Genomic DNA, 23,325 nt, shown 5'->3' on the forward strand with positions numbered 1-23,325 from the left:
GTATCTTCATTCAATATTCTCAGAATTTATACTTGCCAATCATAGGAAAACCTTTAAATGATGAAATGACCTCAATAATTATATCAAAAAACACGGACAATTGGTTACTATACGAGTTAACCCAAGAAAACAAAAACAATGAGACTTTTAAAGCTTTTAATTCTTTGTTTAAAATATTTATTGATCTGTCATATCATACAAAAAAACGAATTATGAATGTGTAATTCTAGATAACGAGTATAATGTTGCAGCTGTTGTAATAACAGTAACATCTGTTTTTGTGGAATGTCATCAGTTTTGAGAAAGTTGGCAAAAAGTTGACTATTATAGAAGTTACTTTGAAGGATTTAACAAAAAACTGGGAGTATTTATAGTATGGTGGATGCGCATTCCCAATATTTCTGATTAATATCTTGTGATTATTCATATCACACTAATATTGTTTCTTTAATAAATTCTGGCACAGCGTCAAATAATGCCAGGTATGTCGACAGTTATGATCTATAAACGCTGTTAAATCTTACTTGAATTACGAGTTGTATTACATTGTTACTACAAATGATTCCTGTCGATTTTTAATTACTGATAACGTCAGATGACGCCTTGATCTAGTATAAAATACAACAGCAGTCACTGTGTCATTAAATAAATATTGTGATAAATGTTATGGTGGATGTCCAAGATATTAGTGCATTTTCTTTCGTTGCTAAAAATTATACCTGTTGGTTTTTAAACTTATTACAGTTTACTATAAATAGATTGCGCCTTAATAGGCTTTAAAATACAACAGCAATCGTTATTTCACTAAATAATTACATATTAAAATTATGGCGAATGCGCCAAACATTTCTAGTCTGATATTTATTAGGTTCTAATAAATGAGGCTTGTTATAATACACTCATGACTATTCAGTAACTAGATGGGGCTTCAAACTGTTTCGAAATACAACAGCAATCACTGTGTCATTAAATAAATATTGGTAATAAATGTTATGGTGGATGTCCAAGATTTTAGTGCATTTTGTTTCGTTCCTAAAAATTATACCTGTTGGTTTTTAAACTTATTACAGTTTACTATGAATAGATTGCGCTTTAATAAGGTTTAAAATACAACAGCAATCGTTATTTCACTAAATAATTACATATTAAAATTATGGCAAATGCGCCAAACATTTCTAGTCTGGTATTTATTAGGTTCTAATAAACGATGCTTATTATAATACACTCATGACTATTCAATAACCATATGGGGCTTCGAACTATTTCGAAATACAACGACAGGCATTGTGTGACTAGATAAATACTATTAAATAATTTTATGGTGAAGGCGCCTAATTATATTGCCCTTTATTAGGCTGTAAAAAATCATACCTGTTGAATTTTAATTGTTTAACGATGACTATTTAATATAACCAGATGGCGCTTCGATCTGGCTCGAAATACAACGGCAGTCATTGTGTATAAAAAAGATCCAAGCGTATAAAGTTGACTTTTAGTGTGGATATAATTAACGTCGCAATAAAAGTCTCTTACCTTAGAAGGGCTCTTAACGCGCCCCGCGGGTAAACCCACTTGATCTTGCCAGCCGAACATCGCAGGTAAATGGGCGTCACTCCCTTATCTGTGGACGGCGTGGATAGTCCGCTGAAACAGAAAGATATATCCCGATTAATTCCCGCTCTGACGTAAATTTGGCCATCTTCGGTCTTCCCCGGCTAATTGGACGCCGAGAAAGAAGCAAGAAGAGGGGCAGGTCCCGGGTCGCATGTCCATTTACGGACCAAGCCAGAAAACAAAGACGGAAAAAGGTATTAAAAAGCTCCGTCGCCGAATCCATTTAATACGCTGCCCACGTAACCATTGTTGTTCCAGCGAACGCTACTAATGGGACAGGAGAATACGTTCTCTGGGATGCCGACGCTATGTTCTCGAATGCCGGGCGCCTGTACCATCGTTCGTCAGTAATACATGACCGGTACCCAGTATTTACTGGGATTCAGAAAAATGTGTTGTGTCAGAACTTAAAATTGCGATAAAACTCACGTAAATCAAGTTTAAAGATGCAAAATTCCGCCTCTGTCGAACTTCTGTAACTGGAACACCAAGTAATGCATACAAGCCACCAAGGTTTACACCATTAAAAGAGTTTTCCACAGGCCGAAACAAATATTAGGATAGGGCAAACACCGGACTGTACTGCGAATGCATCAAAACCGAGTGGAGTCGCCAAAGATTTATGTGGTTTAACGTTAATCAATTTTGGTCATTTTTTTTAACCACCTACTTCAAATTCACTAGTTCTTGAGAGTATTCCTTGAAATAAACGCGAAGTTCACTTTATAACATCAAACTTTTTGGAAAAAATCTAACACAAATCAACCACAATTAGTCGATGATTACTGAACAGAAATGTCAAAACATTCTCGGCTTCTATCATCTGCTATGTAATAGTTTAGTTAATTTTTGAAAGACACTGTAATACTAAAAAGCTAGTAAATTTAATTACCAACAAGAGCATCCAAAAAAAGTAGAATAGTATCAAAAAAAAGTTGCGTGGAATTTGTCTTAGACATAATCCAAAAAAGGGATTATTTACAGCATGTAGAGTTGAATATTAATAACATTTGACATTAGAATATCGGTTTTTGAATTGGTTATATTTAATTTAGGTTATGTTTGATAATCAAACTTAGAACTGACATTGACAACAGTAACTAATCTGTTGTTGCGATGCAACCCTCTATACTTAGAACGAATCGAATACCTGGATTACGACCAATATTAAGGGGTTAGATACAGCGTGATGAGTATTATGGCGTCAGTTAAAATCCAGAGTATAAAAAATATATTGGAATGATTTTCAGTTTTATAGAGTGTTTGTTTAAGTGTTCTCTCAAGAAGTCTAGAAGAGTGGTCTAGGACCCTTCTTTTGATTGATCTAAAAAAATACAAACTGATGTAAAGTTAATTAGTTTTGTGTTGGTATTGTTTTCTTGTAATTTGTCCCTATTTCAGTTATTATAGCTGAGCATTTTCCATATATAAACTATATATATGCAAAAAATGTCTAAAATCAGCCCAAAGTTAATAAGTTTTAAACGAGATTCTTTCTATCCTTGAAAATTTTCAGTTTTCTTGTCAAAATAACTTAGAAAATAATAGAACATGCCGTCGCCATCAATAAATCTACATCTACGTTGCTGTAACTATAACATAATAATAAGCAGTCTAGGCAGAATGTGGTTTTGTGTTAAATCAAGATACCAGTGCAAACATTTATTAAGATCCGTCACCTAGCGATGACAGTTTGTTATTTTAGAAAGTTTTATGAATTATAAATATGCAACAATTTGAAATAACGTTGCCTTAGATATAGATTCATTCGATCCATTGATAGGCAACGAGATATACTTATATTGGCTGCTTTAAACTCGAATATAAATAATCCGAATGATAAGATTAATTAATAAGAGTGTCGTTAGTTTGCCGGAAGATGGGGTTTAAATTAAGATATATGGCTGTTATTGCTGTCCGTCTGGTAAATCTGGTCAATATGGAACACAACCTTTTGGCGTGTGCTACGATATACGAGAGTAACAAGTCGCGTGGGACGCAAAGCCGGGCAATGGCGGTTACGACCGGAGATTTTTCGAAATGATACGGCATGTAGGTGTCCGGCATGGCGCGTGCGCCGTGCCTCTTTTTTAAATGCAGTCGCGGCGGACTGGTTTACATGCCCAACAACTTTTTCGATATGTCCATGCAACGAACCAGATCGCGTACCGTTTCTAAACCGATAAAAAAAACAACAGAAAGTCGACCGTACCGACGTACGGGTCCTTATTACTTTCGATTATGCAACCAATCATACGGCAAAATGCAAAAACCGTAATTTACCTGTAACAACGTATAAGATAATGTCATTGTACCCACAAGTAACGTTTACTTTTTTATTCTTTTAGAGATTATCTAGAAGTATATATACAGAATCAACATTTCTACCGTGATAAAGAGTTAATATCGCAAAATACAAATAAACTAAATCCACAATGGCACGGAGTCAGGTGCGCAGTTTTTAAAAATAAATTTAATATTTATGCAATTGATGGAAAATATTTATCGACCTACTAATTCCGAAAAACATCCAATAGATTACTTTAAAAATTATATGTTTGCACGCTTATGCAATTATTTACACATATATTGAGTCAATAACTTCATAAAATAAATGAAATAAGGACGGTCCTTAATGCCGAGCAAATTATCGGAAAACAAATAATTGGATATTTTATCATATCCTTTTTTTGTAAATATTGCAACATCTCACTATTGCAACATTAATATATTTTTGGCATACTTTATATATCTACTTTCTACTTTTTTTGTGCATTGAAAGTTAATTAAAAACATTTTTCTAGCACTCATAAAAAATCTCACTTATAAAAATGAATGACAGTGACATAACGACATCAAATGTTTTAAAATTTAAGAAAAAATAGATGATTTTTTTGTACAATACTGACTGTTTAATAAAAATTGTAGTATTTTTTAAAATTTCTATTCCAATACAATATTATGCAACCAATAATATATCAAATCGATAAACCACATTGTATTATGTAAAATATATAGTCTATTCAAAGTTATTTTGTACATATGTCATCTAAACTTGTGACGTCAAAACGTCGCAATGTTGCCGCATCAACTCTGAGTTTTAGTCCAGTTGGGCTTTGATATAGAGCAAAATTCTATTATAAATAAAATAATTGAACAAAAATATTTTCAAGTATAATTTATTTTAACATTATAGTACATCTAAAAATTACAGTTGAATATACAGCGACAATAGTTTACAGGTTAGAGTTATAACCTCTTATCAGTATTGCTTTCAAGGATTTTGCATACGTCTGACAACCGGACGAATTTGACAGGCGCATTCGCTTACGTTTTCGAACTAATCTGACAGTATTGAGTCTATTTTTAAATAGAAGAAGCTTTTTAAATAATAAAAGAAGAAATATAATAAAAGAAATAATTTAATTAATAAAAGAAGCTTTTTATAGACTATATAGTTGGATACTTTATCGAGTTTTTTTTGCATATTAATAATGTATACTTCACAATATTTCTATAATTTTCGAAAATCTATTGAAAAAATATATGTTGACAGACACATTAAGCGTTAAAATAATATCTTTATATGAAAGACAGTATTAGAAAATAAAATTTAATGTTAGAACTGAAGGGAAATATAATTAATATACGAACTGTTAATTAGTTTTCAGATTTTCTTAAAAATCAATGTTTATTCTATGATACTATATATTTATTTTCTATTAATGTATAACATGGAGTGAAGGTTATGCAACTAAATATATATTTCATGAAGTTGTAAAAATCTGTAACATACATATACGTTGACAGTGACATTAGGCTATAAAATAACCCTTCACATGAAAAAGAATCTTAAAAAATGAAATTTGACTCTAGAATTTAAGGAAAATATAAATAATATACGGACTGTTAATAAGTTTTGAGTGTATTTTTTTAATTTAAGAGTATATTCTATGATATTCTATATAATATATATATCTTCTATATATCTACTGAATATTATGCAACTAAATATACAGGGAAAGTGTCAATAACTGTTATTTTAAAATCTAGTTTGACGTACTATAGCTCTCTATTAACCTGTAGGATAAGTTTACGTGTTTCCTATAAAAATCAGTCACGTTGTGGGTGTTTCTGCGGTCGAAAAGTGGTCCATTTTCGTACTGCCCACATCGTTTAATAAACCACGTCCTGTAAAATTATTCAGAAAAATACAGCTACGATAAGGCGAAAACCTACATTTATTAAAATCGTCCAGAGAGCAATTGGAACGAAAATAGAAATTGCGCGACACGACTGCAAATGCCTCGTTTTTTAAGCAGATGACACCTCTGAATCATAGCCGCAACGTTACAATTAAACAGTGAAGCAAAAAACGGTCCATTACTGTCATCGAAAATAACAAATTAATTCGAATCGACGCCGGCTGTGAAACGGCCGAACGGCGATCGTCGTTTTTCTCTTCTTCTTCGAGCAAATATTCCGGAGCCACACCGTCTTTTGTTACACTCGAAATTCGTTCTTGTTTGGTTAAAGTGGACGAGGATGCGTCAGCGAAAATGGAAAACAAAAAAGGGGGCCTTTTAAATCGAAGTCGTGTCTTCGAAGTTTGTAACAGTACCGGGGTCCGACACAATAAGGCACGTATACTCAGCCCCGGTACTAATATAGGCGCGTAAAAAAGTAATTCTGGTGGGTTTGGTCACTCTTATTGTTTGATCACTCACAAAACAATCACAACACCCTTTGGTACAGCTTGCGGTAAAATTTTGTCGATCATCCACAAAAAATCAGGTTATGTTTTCATATCGTTTTTCATCAGCTCGTTTTTCAATTAAACTTAATGTCCCCAATAGTGATAAGACGTTATAACTCTAACCTATAAACTATTGTGGTTATATAATTAATTGTAGTTATTAGATGTACTATAATGTTAAATGAAATTATATTTGATAACATTTTTATTCAATTATTTTGTTTAGATTAGAATTTTGTTGCATGTCAAAGCCAAACTGAACTAAAACTCAGAGTTAATGTGGCAACATTGCGACGTTTTGACGTCACAAATTTAAATGACGTATGTACAAAATAACTTTGAATAGGCTATAGTTATCTATGGACACTAAATTTGGCTTTATTTTGACAGAAACATCGTTGATAACAAAACAAAGCAGTTCTAAAAATATAAAACAAACAGTAGCATAATGTCAATCTAGTTATCTGTGGATGTCTACTACTGACAGCTGTTTCTTTGATAATGTCAAATGAACTTGATGTGACTGACAGTGACAATAACCATATTATATTTTATGTATTGTTAAATTTATTTAAAATTTAACAATACGTAAAAGATAACAGACAGCAAAAGATAATAAACACTAGCCATCTATTATTTAAATAGTGGAATAAATGTATCTAGTTATCTATGGATACTAAATTTGACTTTATTTTGACAACGTCACTTAGTAAAACAAAAGACTCTAAACTTGAAAATGTTTTTTATGTAGATATATTTCGTAATAAGGTTATATTTGTTTTAGGTTATATCAGTAATCATAACAAGAGTGACAGTGACAGTAACTCGTATTTCAATTAAATTAAACGTTTCAACCAAAAATAAATGAGTTCTGATTATTTTCGTAAATAACATTAATAGTGACAGAATGACAATTGAAACTGATATGACAGTGACAGTAAATATACTTAACATATTTTATTTAATCACTATTTAAACAGTGATACAATTGATAATAACCTTTTATGAAAAATATAATCGAATAAAAATGTCAATAAATTATAAGATTTAAGAAAAACTAAGTAAGTGTGTGTAATAATTACATTTGTTTTTTATTTTGAATATATTTCATGTAACTATTTACTAAAAAGTGACGTATCACTTTCTTAATTTATTAATATGCAACCAATAAAATACAAAATTAATAAGTTCTAATTTATTTTGCTTTTAATAACATAAATCTCCAACACTTCATTTAAATATAGATAATTGGAAGCTTTATCATAATTTTTTACATATTTGGAATGCTTAGTTAATAACAGTTCAATGACAATAACAGAATTGACATTATACGTTGCAATAACCCTTTTATAAAAAAAAATATTTTAAAAAGTGACACCAATGACAATCTAGTTATCCATGGAACTGGAAATTGATATGAGAGTGACGCCAATTGTATTATATGATTTATTTAATACTTGTTTCCTAAAAATTATTATTATTGTTTTGTATATATTAAATAATTTTCTAGTTATTTGAATAACAACATAAATGAATTAAGCTATGTTATTTATGGATGTTAAATTTGGTTGTATTTTTATAGAAATGTCAATGATAATAAAACAAGGCACTCTACGTTATGGAAAAAGAATATTTGAAGTAAATAATTATATTTTAGCAAGGGAATATTTGTCTTGACACTTAAAGTAAAAGTGATTTCGGCGGAGAATAAGCAGACGTTACGGTACTCAAGAGGCAGAATCTCGAAGTTGAATCGGCTTTTTGCAAAGTAATACACAACGGGAACACCCAGAGAGCATTCGACAGACGACGACGTAATTAAAAACGCATTTGTGTCAAGCCAGAGACACCAGCACGGCCTTCCCGAGGCCAGACATCGGCCCCGACACTACCTAAGCTTATCTGATCGTTTTATCTCCCTTTCGCCCTCGTGTCTTCGTTTAGAGTAAACATCGGGAGGACGCGAGGGGTACGCACGTACCCTCGTTATATTTCGCCTCGATACGTCATCGGACGGTACCATAAATAATTATTTCTCGAGCCGAGTGGTTAATAACCAAAATTATAACCCTAACATTCACTTCGGTCGAGACAGAAATAGTTCTGTGACGTCTATAACGTGAGTAATTCGACCAATGACAGATCTGACATATTAATGAAGCCCTTGAATAGCCATACTAGAACTGTGAATCAATTATGAGGGTTTCTATAATAACTTCTAAATATCTAACACTAAATTGAATATGGTAACGTCATTTTGACACTGCATCTAATTTATGCAACCTAAAATACACAACAATCAACCGATTTAGCGATTTCTTGTCTAAATTAAAAATATTTTCCTTCCGTGGGAAAAAATGGTTCAAATTATTTTATTCGAAGTACTGTACATCGATAGCGGCTACTTTTTCCCATCTTTTGGGCAACTTACAGATTGCAAATCAGAAGAACGATATATCTGTTGAGTTGTTTTTGGTGTCTTCATAAGAAATGAAACGCTGCTCAGACAGGTCACGATTCACATGTCGAAACAAGTCGTAATCGGTAGGAGCAAGGTCTGGGGCATACGGCGGGTAGGGTAATACTTGCCATTTTAATGTTTCCAAGTATGTTTTCACCGGTAAAACAACGTGTGATCAAGCGTTATCATGCTGAAGAATAACGCTGTTGTGTATTTGCTGATCATTTGCCACTAGAACGTTGAACCCTTAACATATGATGGGTAAAATGTTTAAAACTATCTATAGTGATGATAAAGCATCGACATTTTACAACAGTGATTTCCAAAAGTTTGAAGTGGTCCTAGTAACCATAGCATACATTGATAATACGTCAAAAAACTATCTAGTTCTAGATAGAAGATAGATACATTATTCTCATTCAGTTTTTTCAAAAATGTATAGCGAATTTAAGCGATATACAACGATATTATTTAAATAAATGTCAACATATAAATAAATGCATCACGTTAGACAAAAAGCAAAACACATTACAACGAAAATAAAACAACTATACTGAGAGGTTAATCTATAATACAATTATAAAGCCAATTTGTATTATAACAAAATAAGTACATATAAATAAAGTATTCTAACAAAATTTTACTTCAATCTTCTTGGAAATAGAACGATAATTAGTTTAATATTGAATATTATTTACATAATCACCGACAATAATCAAATTATGTGGTTTTATACAAGTTTTATTAAAACCTAACCTCAAATCTTCTTAGAATAAAAGGAAAATACTTTAATATTAAAGAATATTGTCACACAATGTTACTAGAACAATCTAACCTCATTCTTCTTAAAAATAAAAGGGCGATTACATTTATATTGAATATTATTTAAAACTAAAAAATTAATATTTTTTATCTTCATTCAGTTACGTTTAGAACATCATGTTAGACAAAAAGCCAAACGCATTAGACCCAAAATAAAACAACTATACTGGTTAGTTGGAAGATAGTCTCAACTTGATCTAAAATCAAAGAGGTTGATTTATCAGACAATCATAAAGCCAATTTGGACCTATGGGGTGCAAATATGGGGCTGCACTAAAAATTCAAATCAACTAGTCATACAACGCTGTCAAAACAAGGTTCTTCGATTGATTACCAATGCCTATCGCTACGTAACCAACGAAGAACTGCACGATGACCTGGATATCAAATGGATTTGCGAAGTTATCCAAGATTTCGCCTTGAAACACGAAAGAAGTTTACTAAATCATACTAACGTGGAACAATACAACTACTGGACAGCGCGCTGGATGTCAGGAGATTGAAACGAACAAAACCATACGAACTTATATAAAGTGTATACATTTAGTGTAAACTATAGCTATAAGTTAATAATTAATAAATAATTATAATTTTATAATTGAAGAATACATACTGATGTATTTTCTCGCACTCGTCTTGCTTGTTAATTAATCCAAGTACATAGGAAAAGTAGTAATAAATTAATTGTAAATTAAGATTGTACTAAGCGTATCTAATAAAGATGTTATAAAAAAAATAAATAAATAAGCTTTAAAAAAGAAAAAAAAAACAGTCAAAATGTGTAAAAAGTTTATTGGTGTAACAAATGTCATCAATGAAATGGTAATATATGCAACAATATACACGGGCATTTTATTTGTATATCAATTTCTCCTTTCGAATCAAATATTTTCTGTAAATGTTTGAAACAAGTGCTTTAATATCTAAATATCGAGCCTTAATGAGGTAAGAAAGTTGGGACACCAAATATGTTATTATTTTGACAAATGTCACCAATGATATTGTATTACATGCAACACAAAATACATTAAAATCCTAATAAGGTATACAATACAGTATACACGGGAATTATATCGATATATCAATATCTCTTTTGAAGTAAACAGGAATATTTCCTTTTTAACCAGCCCATTTCGAGGAATAATTTATGTCCGTTACGAAACGTACGCTGACAACAAGTAAACATTCGTTTTCCCAATGAAATCAAGCTGTTTTATTGTTTATCGTCGTTTTTTTCGTTGATTTATCGCTTTCCCGTTCTGGTCGCCGTTATTCTCGATTCGTCCGGGAGTTAGCACGCGTTCCGCCGTCTGTTTTTCGGATTTTTCGGTACGGACGGGACCCGGTGGACGACACCCACGTGACCCCGCCGGCCGACCGTAAAATTCTGTCGTTTAACGGCGTTTTAATGTTGATCTTGGGCGAAGCCCGACAGGGCGTGGGTAGTTTCGCCGAGGCTGAGGCATTGTTCTTCGGCCGCCCACGCTTAGGCGACGCTGGTGCTCGAAACACCGACGCCCGGTGTTTGTTTAGAAATCGAGTAGCCCAGGGGTGAGGACCGATGAAGCTCTGCGGGTCTCCGAGATGTTTTAAAGGAAAAGAAAAAAAAAACAAATACAATCATCCTATCATACCAGATCAGCAACAGGGGTTCAGTGCCATACATTCATGTGCACATCAGATTGGCCTAGAAATACTAGATTGGCCACAGAAATTCACTTAACTCGCAGAAAAAGCACAAACTCTGAGCGGTCTTTTTTGACCTAACAAAAGTGTCGGAGAAAGTTTGGCACGACGGCATAATAAACAAAGCCATCGAAGCAGGTTTACCCGAAAACCTGATGAAGATCGGTAATACACTCTCCAATCCTAAATCAGTCAAAGCAGGAGTCCGCCAAGATTCCCCATTAGCACCAGCATTAGTCAACCTCTTGCCTCACATCAGAAATAAGACGGTACGTTTTCTCCTTATACAAGCCATTCCATGCAACTTCAGCCCTCTCCAATAATTCCCCCATCAGATCCCTGTCAGAGACATTCCCAACCACGTAACCCCGTAAGACTATAACCCCAAAAGCCGTTCTTCAAGCTACTAAAGTTTCTCATACCCCAAAATAAAACATCTTCACGGGCAATCCTCTCTTATAAATTGAGTTAACATCAGCAAGGAAACTTTTTCAGCTGGTAATCAATCAGGCTACAATCACCCTTAGGAACATTTTGATTTTTTTTCGCCTGAAACCGGGTAAGAGCATTCTTACAGAGAGTACCTAACCCCAACCCTTTCAGCTGATCCTATGACTCTAACCGATATTTATTACTGTTGGTAAGAAGGATTCTTATTGTTGATAAGAGGCGCGAGGGCCAGGCAATGGTGATGTTTTCTCGCCATGCAGCTCGCGGTACCTGAATTAATTGCTCGCTGGAAAAGATCGAGACAATTTGCAGTAAGCGCACGACGGGGTAGTGCGGGCCCCGATAGAATAAGGCCACGAAGAACCGAATGAGCTATTGACCTAAAATATCGGTCAGCTCGGTGATACATCTATTATCCGAGAGACGAAGAGTGGAGAAATATCTCGAGTAGAGCTCGGATATAAAATCGTGAATTTGGGAGACGTCTGTTTCTCTATCAATTCGATTATTCCTGACCAACCAGGGGGCATTGATTATTCTCCTGAGGATTTCGTTCTGAAAAACTTGAAGACTTTCCACCTGACCAGGTGAGACGTATTTGAGATAGACGGTGGAGCCGTATAGAACGACTGTGATGAGCTGGAATAGTACATTAACAATACCTTGACCTCTCTGGAGGAACCTTTCAATCTGGGAGTTCCACCATCCAGTGGCTTCCTTTGACCATGGGATTTCAGCGTTCTCGACTCTAAGACGCGAAATGCAAATGAAATGGGCTGCGTAAAACGCTTCTTGTGGAAGAAGATGGCCTAAGTTTTCTGTGGGTTGACTTGCGTTCAGAAACCTTCAGAAATGTAACCGCTGGACCGGACCGTCTCATCGAGTTGTTTTTAGAATCTGCCTTGGATATGCGGTGCTACTCTTGTAGAAGCAAAGTAAGCAGTGTCGTTTGCGTAAAAAGCTGCTTCAACTTGTTGTCTCCACAATAAAGCTTCAAATTAGAAAAACATGCTTTAAAACTAATTTATATGCATAATATTCTAACAGATGGTATATCCTAACCCTATACAGTACACAAAATAATAAACACATATTACAATAAAATTCCCACTTTTGTTAAAAAATATTTCCGTTCAATAATAAATAAAGCATTTACTTTATTTAAAAAAGCTCTAGTAGTTATTGTGCGATCATTTTTAGTTATGTCATGAATTAGTTTTTTTTCTATGATTAGGTATATTTTTACGTTCTATTGTATTGTCCATATTTATTATAGTATATTATATAATAGCAATTAACATATTAAAATACGATATGTTTTATTTGTGGGGTATTATTCTATTTCATACAAAAATTCCGATCCACAGAACATTCAAATATAAAGTAATTCTACATCGTTTAAAATGGAATTATACTATCGATGGAAAATATAAGCAAGCTGTTTCCAGTCGCTAGTTTTTTGACTATCGACTGTTTCCAATCGATAGTTCCCAACGCTATTAATAATTACATATTTGACAACGTTTACTCAGTTATACTGTCACCTCTGAACTGTCTCAATATACTTGGAAATCTTCAAGTATTTCGTTGCTTGTTTTTTGAAACGAACCAACAGATGGCTGAGTTATTCTCTTGATTATTGCAGACCGCGATGACCATAAGGAATGTAATCTCTTTCTGGTTCGTACTTTCTTTTGACTTAATCGCGGACATATCTGACACGGCTGCAGAAATTGTAGCAGTCGCAACAGCAGCCACTGGCCGTTCTTTCGGTCGCCGTTGCATTTCTACTCGGCCGTTTTTTAATCTGATTTCTATGTTGCAATCTATAACACGGCCAATTTATTATTTGGAGCACTAAAAATGGTCGGTCGGCTTTCGTTTAGCGAGTGAATGTAGTTTTAAGTCGCTCGTCTAGAGTTAAGTTCATAATTTAACTCAATAATCATATTGTTTCATTCTCGAAATGTATTATAACAAAATTTAACTTCAATCTTCTTGGAAATAGAACGATAATTAGTTTAATATGGAATATTATTCACATAATCACAGACAATGATCAAATTATGTGGTTTTATACAAGTTTTATTAAAACCTAACCTCAAATCTTCTTAGAATAAAAGGAAAAATACTTTAATATTGTAGAATATTGTCACACAATGTTATTAGAACAATCTAACCTCATTCTTCTTAAAAATAAAAGGGCGATTAGATTTATATTGAATATTATTTAAGACTATATATTACTAGAACTAATTAATATTTTTTATCTTCATTCAGTTACGTTTATAACATCAAGTTAGACAAAAAGCCAAACACATTAGAACCAAAATAAAACAACTATACTGGTTAGTTGGAAGATACTCTCAACTTGATCTAAAATCAAAGAGGTTGATTTATCAGACAATCATAAAGCCAATTTGGACCTATGGGGTGTAAATATGGGGCTACACTAAAAATTCAAATCAACTAGTCATACAACGCTGTCAAAACAAAATTCTTCGATTAATTACCAATGCCTATCGCTACGTAACCAACAAAGGACGGCACGATGACCTGGAAATCAAATGGATTTGCGAAATTATCAAAGATTTCGCCTTAAAACGCGACAGAAGATTACTAAATAATACCAACGTGGAAGCAGTACAACTACTAGACTACTACTGGAAGATTGAAGCGAACCAAACCATAGGAACTTATATAAAGTGAATGCCTTTAGTGTGAACTATAGCTTAAGTTATTATAATTTTATAATTGACGAATATATATTGATGTATTTATCTCGCACTCGTCTTGCTTGTGAATTAATCCAAGTAGAAATGAAATGTAGTAATACATTAATTTATAATTAAGATCGTACTAAAGATGTTATCAAAAAAAAAGTTACGTCTAGAACTTATCAAGATTATTATACTGCTTAATATAATACAAATGTACGTATACTTTCCAAGAATTGGCAACGTCTTAGGTTAATTTCCATCTACATTATATTCTTAAAACATACGTATAATTTACAAGAACCGGCAACGTCGCGCGTCAGGCGTTTCTACAATTAGACTCTCGCATTTAGTTCAATATCCGGTTATTATCGAAGAGTGCGATATCTGGATCGGGCTGGCTTCGCTTTCTACGACAGGGTCGTCCTGTAAACATCAGGGGCGATCCGTGAAGGTTTTGGGAAAGATATTTGCGGTGGTCCGAGGCGATAAAGCAACGACAGTCGGCACCTTGACGGAGCGAACCTGCCCCGATAACAATGCAGATATCTCGTTGAGAAAAATAAGCTTTATCGCCGATTTTGGTTATTTATTGTCGTTGGTTTCGTGCCGTGAGACAGGAAGTGGCGCTAAAGTTTCCCAGTCTATCTTGTTTTGGGTCCGACGGTGATTAGACTGTTCGCGGAATGCTATGACCGATGGGTTTCTCACTGGACTTTATGGCACGTTTTATTTTAAATTTTTATCGTATTTACCAACTTTTCGTTATTCATTTGTTATTGTTTTAAAATAAATCGATGTTTTTATTCAATTGTTTTTGGCCGAATGTAATTTTCTGATGTATAAGTGATGTTGATTTTTTCCCCAGATATTTTTTTTGGTCGTGCAAGAAATTGTGGTTAATAAGTTATTGTATTGCTTGAAAATGACAGATGACTATGTTCTTTGTTCTAAATAAACCGTTGCATTCAATGAACTGTATCATTATTTCTTCGAGATGTTGTTTTTGTTTAATTACTTAGTTGATGATGACTAAACACAAGTTATGTACCCAGTAAAAGACGCTAAAGCAGACATAGTACAATGAAGTATATTGGGTCCAATTAAGCCTTAAGTAAACCTAAAGTCAAAGAGATTGGTTTATCAGTCAATCGCAAAGCCAATTTGGATCTATGGGGTGCAAATATGGGGCTGCACTAAAACATGGAACCAACTAATAATCTAACCAACGAAGAGCTGCACGATGGCCTCAATGTTAAATGGATATACGAAGTGATCCAAGATTTGGCCTTAAAACATGAAATAAGGTTGTTAAAACGCAGCAACGTAGAAGCTACTGGACAACATGCAGGAAATCGGAAGATAGAACCAAACCACACGGACTAGTTTAGTGAATAAGTGTATTTTTAAGTTTAGCTCAAATAGTTTGCTTTTATTTTAATTTAATTTAATTCCCAATGACTGTAACTTAAAAATTCGCTGATCCTGATTGAGACGCAAGGAAGTTAACGTTGGACTTAAAGTTACGGTATCACAATTTGCAGAATTTCCTACTAACCCGGTAACCAAGCGTCGGACGTCGCGTTGCCAGGAATTGTTTACGCTATCGAGCGTATATATTGTTTACGTTACTGAGAGTTCCATTTGATTGTATAGTACGAATTTGTGTTGACATTAATGCGATGTTTACATTATCGAGTGTTCACACTATCGAGCATGTATTATGTTTACGTTACCGCGCGTTCTATTCGATGTTATAGCGCGAATCTTTGTTTACTTGAAAGCGATGTTTCCATTATTGAGCGTTTACATTATCGAGCGCCCCTTGCAATACCAAAGCGTCGAAACGACCGCATATCAGCACCATATGTCGCGCGAGCTATGACACGATATTGTTCGATAAAACTCTGGGTCTGACCATAAAAATCGGGATTACGAAATCGGTCTGGGCGCGGTTCTTGAAAGTGACAGACGACCGGACAAAGACGGCGGCCTGAAAACGTACCCGACGCGTACCGACCGCTTTCGCGCTATCAGTTGTTTTTCCAGCGCCGTCCGTGTTTACCTATCGATTCGGAAAACAAATCCGATCACCAGTAATCGTATCGCTCGAACAAACAAAAAGCCGGACCTCTAGGCCGTGTCGGATATTTGCTCGGTACCGGCGACGGGGAGTGGTACCGACGTCGCTGATAAAGCCTCGGTAGGTTGGGTGCTCGCTCGCTCTAGAAACCGAAAGCCCCTTTCCGCCCCGCGACCGTAAGCTGGCGACAGGCTCGGGCCGGGCACGCGTTCGAGGAAAGGAGCGCTATGTATCGTTAGGACAATTATTGCGGTACTATCGACGGTCGAACCGAGGTTCTACGACGACTTTCGGATAGTTTAGATTGCCCGGCGATTGTAAAAGGCCCCCGATCGATGTTGATCTTGTCCGATTAATTCTTTCGCCGTTTTTTATGCTCTTAGCTGTCGATTTCGATCGTATTTTGTCAGTTTTTAATCACCGTACGTCTTTTAATTGTGACTAGGTGTGAATATGATGGATAACACTGTTCGTAGACGTCGTAAAGTCGTTGGAATAACACTTCCACCGGTCTTGCAACATGTGGTCGAGGGTCGTCATGCTTTTTGCCTTCTGTGTCATAATCACCATTATTAAAACATTGAAACCAATATTCACATGTTGAGATCGATGGAGCATGGTTGCCGTAAGCTTCACGCTGCATTCGATGGTCTTAACACGCCTTTTACTTCAACGCGCTGAAAACATTTTTGTTCACACTTTTCGACGATATGACACATATTGAAAAGTGAGGCTTTAACATGAAGTTGGTTACAGAAGGACTGTAACGCTATCTGTTCTAAATCCTTTAAAATTAATTCATAGGCCTAAGTATTCTCAGACAGTTTAGCAATTGATGTTTAGCAACTGTTTCCAGACATTTACGTGAAACCACACGAATAAACTGAAAGGTTTGAAAAGGAAAAAATGACCAGAATATATGCAAGCACATCACAGAAATAAAAAACTTTATTAAAATAAATATAAATAATAATATTTATTAAAATAAAAGCTTGGAAGCTTTGCCCTCTGCTTAAGTCAGTTTTCTAAGATTTTGTATTATTGTACAGCAATATTCTTGACATCAAAGCGTTCTTGTACATGTCATGTTCAGTTAGTTAAATCAGTTTTGAGAGAATCGTACCAAAATTAAAATTGAGTTATATGTTAAAAATGCTTACAAAATATTTTATTATTTTCACCAGTGAACTTTTATAATGGTTCTCAATTTCAATCTTATGATAGTTCCTTAAACCATATGGTACTTAGTATAGTTACCAGTGGTTTCCAATATCTTCCGCACTGAATTCTCTCTTATTTGGTTGGGGAGAAAGAAGAATGTCCTAGAGAACCTTACTCAAAGGTTACTCTACTGTTTCTGTTGTTGTTAGGATATTAGAAGTAGATACTGTTTCCACTTCCAGACATTTACGTGAAACCACACGAATAAACTGAAAGGTTTGAAAAGGAGAAAATGACCAGAATACAAGCAAGCACGTCACAGAAATAAAAAACTTGGACTTGGAAGCTTCGCTCTCTGCTTAAGTCAGTTTTCTAAGATTCTGTATTAATGTACAGCAATATTCTTGACATCAAAGCATTCTTGTACATGTCATGTTCAGTTAAATCAGTTTTGAGAGAATCGTACCAAAATTAATATTCAGTTATATGTTAAAAATGCTTACAAAATATTTTATTATTTTCACCAGTGAACTTTTATAATGGTTCTCAATTTCAATCTTATGATAGTTCCTTAAACCATATGGTACTTAGTATAGTTATCAATGGTTTCCAATATCTTCCGCACTGAATTCTCTCTTATTTAGTTGGGGGGAAAGAAGAATGTCCTAGAGAACCTTACTCAAAGGTTACTCTACTGTTTCTGTTGTTGTTAGGATATTAGAAGTAGATACTGTTTCCATTTCCAGACATTTACGTGAAACCACACGAATAAACTGAAAGGTTTGAAAAGGAAAAAAATGACCAGAATACATGCAAGCACATCACAGAAATAAAAAACTTGGACTTGGAAGCTTTGCTCTCTGCTTAAGTCAGTTTTCTAAGATTCTGTATTAATGTATAGTAATATTCTTGACATCAAAGCATTCTTGTACATGTCATGTTCAGTTAAATCAGTTTTGAGAGAATCGTACCAAAATTAAAATTGAGTTATATGTTAAAAATGCTTACAAAATATTTTATTATTTTCACCAATGAACTTTTATAATGGTTCTCAATTCCAATCTTATGATAGTTCCTTAAACCATATGGCACTTAGTATAGTTACCAATGGTTTCCAATATCTCTCGCACTGAATTCGCTCTTATTTTGTTGAGGAGAAAGAAGAATGTCCTAGGGAACCTTACTCAAAGGTTACTCTACTGTTTCTGTTGTTGTTAGGATATTAGAAGTATTGTATCTACTAGTAGTCCCAAGACACTACCCCGTGGAATTCCAGCCGAAATAGGTTTAAGTGTTGAATATGAGCCTCTAGGGATATTGAAGATCTAGGAATATTGTAGGGCAATATTTATTTTCTTCGAATGCCTTTTCAACATCGCTGTTACTCTGTGCACCGTGTCGATTGTTGAGTGGTGATTTCGAAATCCAAACTGGAAATCTGGTATTTCTATAAATGGTTTAATATGTTTTAACAGCAAATAATTTTGACATGGCAGATGGCAGCGAAAAATTTGTTCTGTCGGTCTGTCACGGTTTTTAAGCATAATTATTCGAGCAACCTTAAGATATTCCGGAACATGCTTCAGGCTCAAACAGGCATTGAATATATATGTCAACTTGATGATTGCTTTTTGTGGTAGCTCTTTCAATACCCCAGGTCAAATATCATCAATTACAGGAGCCTTTTTAGGACTGAGGTTGTTAATTTCTGTGGTAACTTCCCACACATATTATTCCAAAGAAACAGACGAGAATTTGCTTGAAACGAAATGCTTCAAGCTCGTTTAGGAAGTCCAAGATTCGTCATCTGTGTGGAGGTTATACAAAGCTTTTGATGCATAGTGATTGTGTTTGTTGACCATCTTTTTGAGCTTGTATCAATTTTTGCGAGATCCAACGTGAATAAACATTGATGCTTGTTTAATAATGTCCGAGGATGATTCAACCTCGTCAAAGATCGACGGAAGTTGATCTATGCACTTTTGTCTCGATAACTTAATTTTTCTCCAAATTACAAAATGTTCCGAAGAAGGTTATCGTCGTTATATGGAGTCGGAAAACACTTAGTATTCACCAAGGTTCAAAGTAAATATAGCGAAAGTAATAGAACCGACGAAAATCAACTTTACGTGCTTTTGATCAATATCAAATCATATAGCGTCAAGTTTAACCCATTTACGACGCCCTTCATCAAACGCCCGTTGTATTAATAATAAAACAAACGAAAAAAGACCGAGTACAGTCGTGACGAACCGCTCCCAAAATACAGAGCTCATTGAAAAAACAGTTCATAATCCACCACATGTTCTAGGCGACAACGGCGACCTTGTATATTTAACAAGTCGTCTAATATAAACCAGAAAGCTCGTAAAGTCGTATTTTTCCAACGTACCCGTCGCCGTCGAAACGATATTTCGATCGATCATCGATTTGGTGAAGCGTCTCCCTCGCGAGATTATCGTGAGAATCCGCGTCGTCCAGACTTAGACCCCTTCAAGGCCGTTAACTCGTTTACTTTTCCGAAATACGGCGAAAACTCGATTTCTCGGCGAGTACGGGCGTCCCCAGTACCACCACTTCGTTGCCATAGCGCCAGATGTTACGATTATGACACGGACCCGTCGAATGTGCCATGAGAACTTACGTGGATCGACGCGACAGAGCTCGACGCGAAAGAGACTACGACGTCCTCGGTCGCGTCGAGCTCTATGCGTGTCTTTTCCATTAGCGGTTCCCGGTTTTTTCTCTTCCCGACGGGATGGGACGGGCGAGTTGTGAATGGAGTCGGTACGTTTTTCTCATGGACCGAAGAAACTCGCGAGCAATCCGCGGGGGCAGGGTGGGGAGGCTAGATTTATAGTCGTCGGCGACAAAAAAATAATGATATGAGTCCATGGTGAATGGCGTCGGATTTTTTCCCCTCGTGTCATCGAAACAGGTGGTTTTTGTTGGTGTGCATACTTCCTTCTAGACGGAGGAATGATTGATGACCGATATGAAGGAGTAATTGACGTTCATAACACCAACAGGATACATAAGAACGTATAATGACGTGTTTTAGTATATGTATAACAACGAATGGATAAAATAGATTAATTTAGAACTAGAATATCTTTATTAAATTAATTATACCACATATTATAGACTTTTTAATAAAAAAAATATCAATCATGTTCCAGATTTTTAAAATATAGGAAAATGTACTGGTTAATTGGAAGAAAATCACAATAATCAGTGCATAACAAATTGCTATTATATAAGCAAGTATTAAAACCTATATGGACATAAGGAATACAATTATGTGGGGATTATGTGAAAACTAGTATAAGTACAATACAAGTTTTCCAGAACAAAATCCTGAGAAGTATTGTAGTTGCCCCCAGATAGTAGAAGACTGATTATTTGCATCGAGGCCTTCAGACACCGACTGTCACCCAGGAATTCAAGAGTGGAGTTCAATCAATTGCAAGACGACATGGACATAAGGAATACAATTATGTGGGGATTATGCGAAAACTAATATAAGTACAATACAAGTTTTTCAGAACAAAGTCCTGAGAAGTATTGTAGTTGCCCCCGGATAGTAGAAGACTGATTATTTGCATCGAGACCTTCAGACACCGACTGTCACCCAGGAATTCAAGAGTGGAGTTCAATCAATTGCAAGACGACATGGACAGAAGGAATACAATTACGTGGGGATTATGTGAAAACTAGTATAAGTACAAAACAAGTTTTCCAGCACAAAGTCCTGAGAAGTATTGTAGTTGCTCCCAGATAGTTGAAGACTGATTATTTGCATCGAGACCTTCAGACACCGACTGTCACCCAGGAATTCAAGAGTGGAGTTTAATCAATTGCAAGACGATATGGACAGAAGGAATACAATTATGTGGGGATTATGCGAAAACTAATATAAGTACAATACAAGTTTTTCAGAACAAAGTCCTGAGAAGTATTGTAGTTGCCCCCGGATAGTAGAAGACTGATTATTTGCATCGAGACCTTCAGACACCGACTGTCACCCAGGAATTCAAGAGTGGAGTTCAATCAATTGCAAGACGACATGGACAGAAGGAATACAATTACGTGGGGATTATGTGAAAACTAGTATAAGTACAAAACAAGTTTTCCAGCACAAAGTCCTGAGAAGTATTGTAGTTGCTCCCAGATAGTTGAAGACTGATTATTTGCATCGAGACCTTCAGACACCGACTGTCACCCAGGAATTCAAGAGTGGAGTTTAATCAATTGCAAGACGATATGGACAGAAGGAATACAATTATGTGGGGATTATGCGAAAACTAATATAAGTACAATACAAGTTTTTCAGAACAAAGTCCTGAGAAGTATTGTAGTTGCCACCAGATAGTAGAAGACTGATTACTTGCATCGAGACCTTCAGGCACCGACTGTCACCCAGGAAATTAAGAGTGAAGTTCAATCAATTGCAAGACGACATGAGGACAGACGCCATTTTCATGTCAATATCGAAGTAACACAACTTTTCGATAACACCAGAACAGGACACACACTCAAAATAATCAAACCATTTCATTTTGTGTAGTGTAGTGAGGTTCATTTAATAGAAAAACAGTACTGTTTAGATATAAAAACATTATTACACCAGAGACTAAGATAGGCCCGATGAGTCCTTTTAGATATATACCTAGATTTAAGTTAAAGACAAATTGTAGGTGAATCGGCAACGACTAATAACAATATAACAAATAAATTTTAAAAAATCCGGATTGTTAAGATATTGACATTCAAGATGTTATCAATTGTATTTTGTCTTAAATTAAATATATTATATGAAAAAACTCAAAACTTTAAACAAGAACTACTCAAGACCTTTCTATCCTTGGCTCTTCCTTTGTCTGAACAAGCGTCGTAATATTCGAAAAAATCGAAGTACCGGGGTAATAAAGATAGGAGAAAACCGGCCATATCAAAATCGGAGTACTGCCTAATCGTTTTTTTATTCCGGGATAATCAAACAGTACCGATGGGCGATCCGATGCCATAATGCCTCATATTGTTCGAAAGCTGTAGATAATCGAGATATGGGATCTACGGGGTACTTTTTGGTCGGGCTTTGAAACGGTCTGGTACTGCCGAAAAAAAGTGTCGAGTCAGTCGATCTAATGGCCCATTTTTTCCTTCGGTCTTGCTTGGGCCGGTCCAGTGATTCGGTAGACCCATCGAGATTACTATTTTATCAACTCGGCTCCATCGATCTGACGCTGATGGTGACGATTCATTGCATCTCGGCTTGCGAATGAATTCTTTGTCGTAAGGAGTCATAGGTATGGTCATAGTAAGGAGGAAAAACTAATAGCAAACAATAGGAAAATATTATTTATATTATATTATTTCTATTCTATTTATTTATATCATTTGTACAAGTATGTGTTACTACTACTGTATGAACAGTTACTTTATAGTTATATTATTTTTGCAGATATTACTTATAAAATGAGGACAGAATAAAAAGGTGGGCACATATATGGCAACAGAGTCCTTGAAAAATCACTAAGAAACAAATACCGTAAAAAGGAATGCTAGGGTAACA

At 35.1% G+C, this 23,325-nt stretch overlaps 1 protein-coding gene across 1 annotated transcript in view; it reads right to left on the reverse strand.

Moving 5' to 3' along the window:
* LOC143203666 (meteorin-like protein) overlaps positions 1-23,325 on the reverse strand; it is a 55,110-nt gene that overhangs the window by 1,706 nt on the left and 30,079 nt on the right. The window contains exon 2 of the mRNA XM_076415922.1: positions 1,534-1,644. Within this exon, the coding sequence (XP_076272037.1) occupies positions 1,534-1,644 (111 nt within the window). The remainder of the gene's footprint in view (positions 1-1,533; positions 1,645-23,325) is intronic.

The sequence above is a fragment of the Rhynchophorus ferrugineus genome, unplaced genomic scaffold, assembly GCF_030347505.1.
Source record: "Rhynchophorus ferrugineus isolate W39M unplaced genomic scaffold, kcgeb_rfMv2 rfM10, whole genome shotgun sequence".
Lineage (NCBI taxonomy): Eukaryota > Metazoa > Arthropoda > Insecta > Coleoptera > Curculionidae > Rhynchophorus > Rhynchophorus ferrugineus.